An 11,540-nucleotide genomic window follows, 5' to 3' on the forward strand; every position below is an offset into this window, starting at 1 on the left:
ATCTGAGTTGATCCTAGTCAATCTAATATGTTGTTATTTCAATACTTAAAAAAAGATATCGTCTTGATTTTTTTAGTAAAATTATATTTTTTTCAATCATCTGGAGTGTTTTTGGACCTGCTATGTCAATTAGATTCCATCAAGTCAATCCTATATATATTTTTTAATAACCGGAAAAAGATTAATCAAGCCCACCTCAAACAATTAGTTTTCCTAATATAAGACTTTTATTTATTTGTTGCCAACGCATTACTATATTTAACCAAGGCAATTAATTAACTTTATTTATTTTATTCATTACAAGATATATTTAAATCTCAATTAAACCCGATTGTTTCTAACTTTCGCCACTGGGGGCCATATCGAATTGGCCTGGCTCTGGCTGTGCCTGATTCGGTGAGTGTCTGAAACGACAGAATCCCCGTGATTGTCTCGCAAGCCTGAAAATGACTCCACGCACTAAGAAACGGCATCGTTCACTGTTTAAAAATGAAAGCAACGGTTTTAAATTTTCCAACATCATTCTTACCCCCTATAAATTCATCGGCATTCTAATTCTATCTATATGGTTTAAACTTTTCAAACATCACCTTTCTAGTTTTCATAAAGTTCCAATATCCAACGTTAACTATTAAATATCTTACTTTATAAACTTGTTTTTTTTTTAATTTTCCAGGGTTTTAAGTTTTTTTTAGTGCTATAACATGAATGATTTGAAAGAAAAAAAAGAGATAGAAAAAATAAAATGTGATTTTTTAGTTATTTATTTATAGTAAAAAGAGTAAAATCATTTTCTTATTTTAAAGTGAAGTTTGATTTTCAAGGTTTAAACTTTGAGAACAATACTTTGAAAAATTTATTTAATTTCTTAAAATAAATAGGTTGATGCATAGAGATATACCTTTAAAATCACTCGGACGCACAAGATAATTTCAAATACTAGAAGTGAAAAAAAAACTGAAAAAACAATTAAATCGAGAAAAAAAACAATAAAAAAAACAAACAATGAAAAAAATCAATTAGAATATTTAAAATAATATTCAGTTCAGTTCGACTTTGATTTTATAAGTTTGAAATTGAAAAGCCAAACCAAACCGAACCGAAAAAATAAAAAAACAGAATCGAAAAAACCAAATCGAACAGAAACTAAGCTCATTAGAAAGTAAAGAAAAACTCAAAAAACAATATAATTTTTGATTTTTAATATAAAATAACCGAATCGTATTAAAACCAAATTGAACCAAACATAACCAAAACCGGTCGGTTGAGTTTTGTTTTTAATATAAAATAACTGAATCGATTCGAAACTAGTAGGTTTGAATTAGTTTTGGTTCGGTTTTGGTTTTATTTTTTGTATTCTATAAAATTTTACTTTAGTTGTTTTATAGGTAAAAACTGAACCAAACTGAAAATAATCACCCTTGTAAAATACTAAGAAGTTGAAAAAAAAAACACGGAATTCTTCTGGAAAACACAAGAGCAATATTGGGAAGTTACAAATATAAGACCTGAAGTGAAACATCAATGAATCTGTAGGGGTAAAAGTAAAATTTACCCAGTAAAAATGAAGTTCACTCAATAAAAATCCGCCACGGCGTAATTTAGCCAAGTGGTCCTCGCTCCTCACTGTCTTTCTCATTCCATGGCTTCTTTTTGTACCCATTGAAAATTTGAATTAAAAATAACAAAATCTAGAGAGAGAGAATTTTTGTTTTGTTTTGTTTTGTAGTCTTTTTGAATCACAATTATTAGAGAGAATTTCATTTTTCCTTAGCGAATCCAAATTCTCAGTCAGCGAGCGAGCGAGCGAGCGAGTTTTGACTTGCGGGCTGGGATTGATAAGATCGAACGGTCAAAAAGGTATCTTTTTATGATCGTATGGTGAATTCTGCATTTTCTGCTTCGTGATCTGTGGGGGATCTGCATTTGTTTCATAGATTTTAGCTGCTTTTGAGCTTTAATTGGGTCGATTTGGTTCAAATTCTCAAAGAAAGCTCGTTTCTTCATAACTGGAATTATCTAGGGTTTCTTTTTCTTTTTTGTGTGGCGATTTTACCTGTTTTCTTATTCACAGTCTTGACAATTTATTTTTATTTTTTTGATAGTAAATAAGAAGAATTTAATTTTATTATTTTTTTTTACTTATCTTGTGCGTGTGACAGGAAGTGGCACCATATGGGTGTCTCAGGGAAATGGTTTAAAGCTTTGGTTGGTCTAAAGAAGTCTGAAAAGTCACAGTCTTTGGACAAAGAGGAAAATGTGAGTTTATTTATTTATTTATTTTTATTATTATGCTGTTTTTCTGTCTCAAGTTTTGATTTTGATGGCTTCTATATGCTGTTGTTCTTCGATCATATCAGGGGGCGACTGCTAGCAAGTCTCGACATAGGAGAAAGCATTCGGTTGAGTTTGATGCTGATAAAATTCAAGAGGAGTTTCATAATCATAATCATAATGATGGTGATGCCAACATTCGTTCCATCCCAGATACTTCTGAATCTCCTTTTGATTCGCTTCAAGTTCAGGATTTAGCTCATAATCAACAAGTTATGAGAGAAGAATTGGCTGCCACTCGCATTCAAACAGCTTTCCGCGGGTTTCTGGTATGACTTGTTTATGTCATTTCAGTATCACACGAAGTAGGATTTTAAATGTTTGTGCGGTTTGGTTGCGTCTGTTTTACCTTTGTACTATGAAATGCTGTTTTAAATTCCTTATTGTTAAAATTGTTGGGGGAAAAAAAACAAGAATGCAAGTTCAATTGACCATGCATGGTGAAGAAGGAAGCCTGACATCTCTATTATGTGATTGATGCACTCTATTTAGCCAACACATGATAATCCTCCATGCTTAAAATGAAAATAGTGGTATAAGCAAGCTTTATACCAGTATTGTCTGATTCAATCAAGAATGCATTCAGACCGAGTATAAGGAGTGTGGTTATGCCATGGATATTGGGTAGGGGATGTATTTTAATTTCTTGTCTATCATTTTGTTATGTGAGATAGGAAATCTGTCCATAACTTGGGTCTCCCTTTGAGTACTAATTTTAAGGATACAAGGGCATGGGAATATTGTTGAGAAAACTAAAAGGAGGTTCTCAGTTTACCTCCTATTGGAGACCATCCTAAGGATGAGAGGACCACTTTATTATATTATCTTTTCCAGTCTCCCTCTTTCTTTGATATCTTTAGCCTCCATCCCCCTTCAATTGCAACTAGGCCTGAAAAGATTCAAAGGAGGTGCTTATGGGAAACACGGACAAAATTTTAAATATCATCCGGGGAAATATCCTCCACATTTAGGGAGTTGGGGCTTTAGAATTCTCACATGCTCCAATAAAGCTCTCTCAGGTTAGTAGCTCTGGGAATCATACAGGAGAACTTTGTTTTGGTATTGATAATGGTGGTCAAGTATGGGGTGGGTTTCGAAGTGAGAAAGGGGATGCTTAATAAACCTTCAGAAATGTGTCAGGTGGGTTTGGTTTGGCACGGTACCGTTGTTGTTTCTGAAGTGGGTAGAGAGGATTCCATTTTCTTTTTGGCACGGGACTTGATGTGGAAACTCATCTCTTAATACCCAATTTAGTGAAAATTTTTGGTTGGCTAGGGGTGAAGATGGTACGACGAGTTTCCAATTTCAGCCATTGGGTTGGGGGTGGGGTGTTTTCTTCATATTTTCTTCCTACTTGTTCAAAGATGGTAATTTGGTTGAAAATCTTTCTATAGATCTCTGTGGGAAGATCACCATAATGAAGGGAAGAGTAATTTCCCTTAGAGAGCTATTTTAAGGACCAAAGTAATCCAGTTTACCTTCTTGGAGGTGTTTGTGAAAATGACGTTGCTGCTGCATATTGTGTGCCTTCGTTTATATTCTGATTCACCAACCTTTTATTTTTTAATTTTCTAAATTATTTCAACTGCATTCAAGTTTCAACTAACAATTCTGATAACAATTTGAATGGTTTTGGAAACACACAAGGCAAGAAGAGCTCTGCGAGCTTTGAAAGGATTAGTGAGACTGCAAGCTCTTGTTCGGGGCCATGCTGTGAGGAAACAAGCTGCAATAACTCTTCGCTGCATGCAAGCTTTGGTGAGAGTTCAAGCTCGAGTCCGTGCAAGGCGTGTTCGCTTAGCATTGGAAAGTCAAACAGCTCAACAGAAACTTCAGCAACAACTAGCTAATGAGGCCCGGGTTCGAGAAATAGAGGTAAGAAACAATGAGTTTTTCTGATCAGATATAGAAATATGTTTCCACTATTGTGCAATGTACTTAGTCTATATATGTGCATGCCTGGTAAATCTTATTCTTATGGAAAAACTTGACCTTAGTTGTTCTTTGTGTTAACTATGCAAGTTTCTTCTTTTGTTGCTCTTTTTTTCCTCCGATGTCAATGTTCTTACATTAGTTGTTCTATTATTAACATATCAGATTATATATTTTGCTTCTTAGTCTATATATGAAATGTTTTTCATGACATAAATGGCAAAAAGCTGGAATGGTAGCACATGCAGCCACATTTGATAGATTTAGACAACCAGACTGATCCATTGTTTATTTTTTTTCACCACAGACTTTTGAGCCTTGCAATTTGTTTAACTTGAATGATGACATGTGGTCCTTTGTAACCTATCCGAATTTTGTTCTAATGTCTTTTCAATAAAGATTTGCTAGGTAAATGGCATTGGAGCTCTAGCTGAAATAGTACAGTTTGTGTCACTTTGGCCTTAGCCTTTGAAGAGTGATTATTTTATCTTGAGATGAATCATCTCAAATAGGGTGAAACTTATTAATAAATTTAAATATCTCAACTTCCTTTCTCCTTCTCTTTTCTCTTTTATGATTTTGCCAAATTGTATGTAATTCATGGGAATCAAAGGATTGCTTTGCTTCTGCATCATGACTATTTATTTGCTCCAGGCTTAGGTTTTGTCATTTTTCTGGTTTTTGGAGTTTGATGCAGTAGTTCTATGGGGAAAAATGGTTATGATGCTTTTCTTGCCCTGTGCAGCTACAACATTACGTCTTTGTGTGAAATGTTAGTCATCCACTATGGCAGACAAAAAGATGTGGTATAATGAGTTGGAGAGTTTTAGTATTTTTAATTTTTAATGATAAATGTTCATTGTTTCCTCTAAACTTGTTCTATTTCCGTCAGCTTCTATGAGGATTAAGCATCTTCTTGTCCCAACTCTTAATATCCTGTTGATGTTTTCTCGGTTCAACAACTATGACTAGCATTGGTTGAAATGCAGAACTGAATATTTTTAACTATAATAATATATAAATTTGATTTGTATACGTCAAAAAATGGGACATGCAAAATGGTCTTCAGTGGTGGCCAAATATCCAATATTTGGATAGAATTTCCAATTGTGTTTGCCTAATAATTGTTTTTTCTACCTTAACTTTCTGCCTCTATGTGAAAAAAGTTAAATAGGATTTCATTGGTGTCTGTTCTTCTGTAGTAACAGAATGGGTTAAGTGAGATATACAAGTGCGGGATAATAAAGTCATATGGAAAAAAAAGTTATAAACTACAAATGTTTTATTTTACCATTACAAGACAGTGTTTAAAAGATACCTCATTGATTAATTGCTCATGTTTGTTTTCTCTAGCAGCTTTAATTTTTGTTAGGCTTGCCAAGTGCCTTATATCAATATCACTTTTACACAGGAAGGATGGTGTGATAGTGTGGGATCTGTTGAACAAATTCAAGCCAAGTTGCTGAAACGGCAGGAGGCTGCAGCTAAGCGTGAGAGAGCTATTGCATATGCTCTGGCCCATCAGGTAAAAATGCGATAGCTCCATTGCTTTACTTCTTTGCTTTTTTTATGAATTTGATTGTAATTTGCATTTATATAAGCCTACGTTCTGGAAATTGGATTGCAGATGGAAAAAAATGTGCCTTTGAGTGATCATTGATGTCAGCTAGGGTTTTTGAGCTAGAGTATGATGTAAAATCTCTCATTAAAACTTGTTTTTGAGGACAGTGGGATAGTATTAGCTCAATGGCATTGTATTCATTACTAGAACAAAAAAGGTGAATACCTGGTATTTTGTTTTTGCCTTTTCCCTCTGCATGGATATTGTAACCTCCATTTCAGCAAAAGCTCTGTGAGTTTAACTTGTACACTTCCAAATATTTCTTCATTGATTTCTGGTACACTTCTCGCTGTGTGTGTGATTGATGGTTTACATGTATCCAATTTCTTTCAGTGATTAGTGCTGTGAGGTAAAATTCTACTATGACCTAGGTAGAATGTGAGGCTTCTGAGCCAACACATGGCATTGTGGAAAATTAGTTGCACCCAGAAATTTTCTTCTCTCTACCAGAGAAAAGAGAAAAAAAGAGGCAGATACTTTCTAACTTCATTTGTCTAGAGTTGTGCTGCTAAGTAGTTTCTTATTTGAACAGTGAAGATATATATCTCCTTAGAAACCCTTAAAACGTATTTCTTACTGCTGCTGACTAATACATAAGATTTTCTGTTTGCACAGTGGCAGGCTGGGTCAAGACACCAGGCTGTTCCCTCTGGTTTTGAACCAGATAAAAGCAGTTGGGGCTGGAACTGGTTGGAGAGATGGATGGCTGTTCGCCCATGGGAGAACCGCTTTCTTGACATAAATCTTAGGGATGGGGTGATGATTCGTGAGGATGAAACAGCTGCTGAGGTCAAGAATGGCAGCAAATCCCAGTTAAAAACAACTGCCAAGAAAGCTATTGGCTCAGATCTTCAGTCAACCATTTCAAGTCAGAAAAAAGGTCCATCTCATTCTGATGGTGGCAGTTCCTCACCTGGTAAGTCAGCAGGCATGTTAGAAGCACCCAACACACTTTTTTCTAAACCAAAGCCAAAGCCAGTTCTTGAAGACCTGGTTGAAGAAGCCAATTCAAAACCTGCTATGGCTACAAGATCTCACAGCAACCCAAAGGAGAGAACCACCCAACTAGATAAACAGGCAAAGAAGAGATTGTCTCTGCCTAACAGTGGTCAGTTTTCTTTCTCGTTTTTCTCCTTCATGCCTACACATTTGCACGAAAGCACATGTAGGTTCAAAAGTATGCAAGGATTGCCACACTGCTTGTCACAGAAATGATCACTTCACTATGAATTCTGAGTCAGCTGTTGTACATCTAAAAGGGCCATGGTGCACTTTCTTTTTGACATGCCCATTAAATTATCTTTTTTCCCCGCTTGATAGTCAATAAACATTAAACCAGGCAATAGATACCTGTAGGAGCTCATCATTTTCAGATCAATCAATGTTTTTGACCAAACATGCATAATATAGGTGGCTGTTCTCACATGTATTGAGGTAGATAATCATATCTTCTTCAGCTTCTCCTTTCTTATGAGTTATGGCCAAAATCACTTAGGGTACACTAAATGATGGATGCTTATTCTGTGTGAGCATGACTATGATACTGGTCCAGTCCTGCAGGGTTTATAGGGTGTTTATGATAAGCACCATCAGTTTTATTCTCATCATTTATGACTTAATTTAGTTGAAGCAGGGGGAGGTGCTGGCACCCAGGCAGCTAGGAATAGCAGAAATGCTGCTAGAGGGACACCTAGCTCTCAGAAGACCATCAGAGATAGATCCAAGTTAAACGGGAAAGGAGATTCAAACACCACAAAGTCTGTTGCACAGGCTGTTTGATCTGTAGAGATGAGAATACCATGGAAGATTTGACTCATTGAGGATATTCTCCTTTCCTGCTGCGGTGTCACTTTGCATGTATAGGTCCACGTTGCAGAAGATGCAAGCAAATTGCCTGGCATGCCTGCCATATTATCCCGGGTTGGTTTTGACATTGCAAAGTCGAGGAGGTTGGCTTGGCTTGTCAGGGTAATAAGATAAGCAGGTTTGTTTGATGACTGTTGTAATCATGTTTGGTTGTTGTTTTTAATTTATGTCGATGTGCAGTATTTATTCTTGAGATATATGATTTCCAGAGCAGTTGCCCCCTGTCGTAGATGTAGGATTCTTTCCCAGGTCTCCAATGTTTGAAGAGCAACGCTTTAGTTATGCAAGCAGAGAGCAAAAAAGGAATCGTGCAAAGTGTTCCATAGATTGGACAAAAGCACAAGTTATTATGAATTCTTTCTCTTAATGAAATTTTCCTTCCGTTTTCCTGTCGAAGTATTTTCCATATATGTATTATAATATTATTACAATTAGCATACAAACCACTAAAAGAATTGAATATTATGAGCAGTGCAGCTCACTGTTTACACCCCCACTCAGCTACTTTGTGGATTTCATTGTACTGTTTTTTTATTTATTTATAAAAAATATATTTGTTCATCCAATTTTATTTCTTTGCAATTTCATTATTTCAAGTTATATTAGCATGGTTTTATGTTTTGAGATTCCTTTTGGTTTTGCGTGCTTTTATATATATGTGAAGTGTTGATGAATATTTCAATGATAAATTAAAAATCTATGTTGCAAAATAGAATTTGAAGTTATAGTTGAAAAAATAATAATTAATGAACAAAGATTAAATTTAATAATATAATGTACTCTTTCATTTTTGTATGGAAAACTTCACTTTGGTCCTTTTGGTTTTTATATTTAATTGATTTTTGTTTTATCTTTTTATCTTTCAGTCTAAAAATTTATTTTATTTTATCCTTTTATTGTTTGATGATGAGAGAGAGAGGAGAGATATAAAAAAATAATGAAAGAGAGAGAATGTTTAGTTGGTTATATTATGATCATAAACAAAAGTCAATTTGTGATAAGAGTTTAATGAATATCCTGTTGTTTTTTAACCATGTTAGGAAAAGTTGGTTGGGGTCTATATTTTTATTTATTTTGTTTTTAGAGTAATTAGAAAATGTTGAATTTAAAATGAATTTATTGAGGTTGTGATTGTTATTTTTGTAAAAAAAAATTAAAAATAAATTTTTAAGTTAAAAAACTAGTGACATCAAAGGTTATTAGAAAATTATCTAACAAACAACGCATTGTTTGCTTTAAAAATCAATAAATTGAGTGCGAGGTTTTAGTCTTTTCATTCTTGGCTTGATCTTTTTTTCTCCTGATTTTTTATTATTTAAATTTTAATTAATATCCCTTTTATTTTTTTTAAATTGTTTAGTTTTCACCTCTTTAAAATAATAATTAATCTTTTTAATTGCCTTTTTAATTTCATAACATTTCAAAGAGATTATTGTAATTTATCTTTAAAATTTTTCTTCTTATATTTTATATAAATAAGTTGTATTTGCATAATACATTTAGAAAAAATAAAAATTATTTGTTCTTAACGACCAGAATTAACTTATATAAAATAAATAAAAACATATAAAATAAAAAAGATAGTCGGAGTAAAATATTAGCATATACATCTATCTTTTGTTGTATGTGATAAAGAACTCTATCATCTGGTAGTATATTTTCACAAATAGAATATTGCATACTATTAATGGAATTTTTGTTGGTATTTAAATACTAATTCTTTTGGAAATAAAAAACTACCAATGAAATCACGTAAGGTAACTGGTTGTTGGAAAACATATTATTGGTGATTTATATTTTATTGGTTATTCCGTTGGTAATATAATCACTAATGGTTTTATAAATCGAAAAGGCATGCTAAACAAAAAACAATTACTGGTATAATTTCATTGGTAATTTCATCAATTATTATGATATATTACTGACAAACTAAATCGTTGGTAGTTCCATCAGTGATTGAATTCATGTTACTGATGAGATTAACTCTTTGAAGATTTATATATTGTCGGTGGCAAGTCCTGTAATTTTTTTGAACTCTCTAAAACTTTTTGAGGGATTTATTTCGTCGGTAATTTCATCTGTAATTGTTAGTGAAAAGGTCATGTAATTTCTTTTCAACTCTCCAGAACTTTTCGAGAGACTTAGTGGTTATTCCGTTTGTAATTCAAATTCTGTTAGTATAGTCAGTCATTCCATCTGTGATTCAAATTCTGTCAATACAGTCAGCCATTCTATTTGTGATGTAATAGATATTTTAAAAAATTAAAATAAACAAAACAAAATAAAAAGAATAAAACTAAAATAAAAAATCAAAATATTATTATTAATTTAAAAAATATTATTGAATATAATTTATCTAGTGAACATAAGCTGGAGGAGGAGGAGGTGAATGCAGATCTTCATCGGGACTAGGTGGGCGACAAGGTAGACCACATGTACTAGTAATGGTTTACAACAGCTCCTCAAACAATCGCCTAAGTTTGGTCGTCTCAGACCAAAGATAAGCCCAAACATAATAAATTAAAACCACCACTAGCATTCTCTTCTAATTGGCAAACTTGGTACATGATTACAACCTTAATAGTTAAAGATAAAGGTTTAATAAACTTAAGTGTTATGATGAATCATATAATAAATTGTTTATCTTGTAATTAAAAAAAATTTAAGATTAAGTCAAATGTGAATTTTAAGATAATAAAAATTAATGATGTTGCATATGAGAAATATTTCAATCTAATCAGTTTATGAGAGTATAAGACAAAAATATTTTAAAATAATAACTTGTTAATATTTTACTTACTAAACAAAATGTTTCAATTCATCGTAGTTAAATTACACATAATTATGTGCATGTTTGAATTCAATTTCTATTTAGTATCTTCCCCTCACTATATTTTTTAGTAAAGGTTATTCAGGATGGGAAAAAAATTAACAAATTCCCACTTGAAGCATTTCCCTACCGTCATCATGTTTTGGAATGTGATTGATTTTTATTCTCAAATGAGACTTAAAATAGTACGAGAATGTTGATATCTCTTTAATAATATAAGCCCTGTATATCGAAGCCTCAACATGCGTCTTATTTTTAACTTTTTTCTTTAGGTTGAACAAATATCTATATGGAATTAAATGGATGTTTTAAATTAAAAAAAAAAGACAATAGAAATTTAATTAGGATGCACGTGTAATTTCTAACCTTTCGAATGAATACATCTATCTATATTGGACATGGCATCCAACTTTTGCCTCAAACGGTAAATGTATGGGTAGTGCTCCATTGACTCAAAGAAAAATGAAGGGAATATCATCTTAAGCTTGTATATTGTCTAAACGATATCCATTTCAAGTTTTCTCATGTGTTGATTATGCAATTTATTAGAGCATATATATCTAAAAAAGTGACTTATCTTTGTGATTGCATCCCATATCTTTTTTTTTTACAATAAATCACAGTAAGCAAGTTGAATAAATGTTAACAAGTGGTAGTTATGACTCTTCATTTCATACAATCTTTCATCCTACAAATTCACCAATCTAGATATGTTAGAAGCATATTCATCAGAAAAACACAGACTCTTAAGAGTCATTGGTAGACAAATAATTATGCATTCTTGTGTAAGGCGAAGCTGAATTTGGGCTTTGCTACCCATGACCTATCATAAGCCAATTTCATATTTTTACAGTGACAAAACAAAATGTATATCCATTCTAGCCTTCATGTTGTCTTTTGTCTTCCCTTTCACATTCATCACCATGTTAAAAATGTTTCCAAATATGTTCCTTTTAA

The 11,540-nt window shown here is 32.9% G+C and overlaps 1 protein-coding gene across 2 annotated transcripts; it reads left to right on the forward strand.

Moving 5' to 3' along the window:
• The first annotated feature begins 1,624 nt into the window (after positions 1–1,624).
• Positions 1,625–8,149, forward strand: LOC133680283 (protein IQ-DOMAIN 5-like). Of its 2 annotated transcripts, none has more exons than XM_062103128.1 (7): positions 1,625–1,860; positions 2,163–2,259; positions 2,361–2,603; positions 3,982–4,209; positions 5,678–5,791; positions 6,503–6,995; positions 7,512–8,149. In XM_062103128.1, exons 2-7 carry the CDS (start codon positions 2,176–2,178, stop codon positions 7,664–7,666), a joined length of 1,317 nt encoding a protein of 438 aa, XP_061959112.1. In that variant the 5' UTR covers positions 1,625–1,860; positions 2,163–2,175; the 3' UTR covers positions 7,667–8,149. The 2 variants fall into 2 exon arrangements, with proteins under 2 accessions (XP_061959112.1, XP_061959113.1); XM_062103129.1 differs by having other exon boundaries at positions 1,628–1,860; positions 7,521–8,149.
• The last annotated feature ends 3,391 nt before the right edge of the window (positions 8,150–11,540 follow it).

The sequence above is a fragment of the Populus nigra genome, chromosome 19 (assembly GCF_951802175.1).
Source record: "Populus nigra chromosome 19, ddPopNigr1.1, whole genome shotgun sequence".
Classification (NCBI taxonomy): domain Eukaryota; kingdom Viridiplantae; phylum Streptophyta; class Magnoliopsida; order Malpighiales; family Salicaceae; genus Populus; species Populus nigra.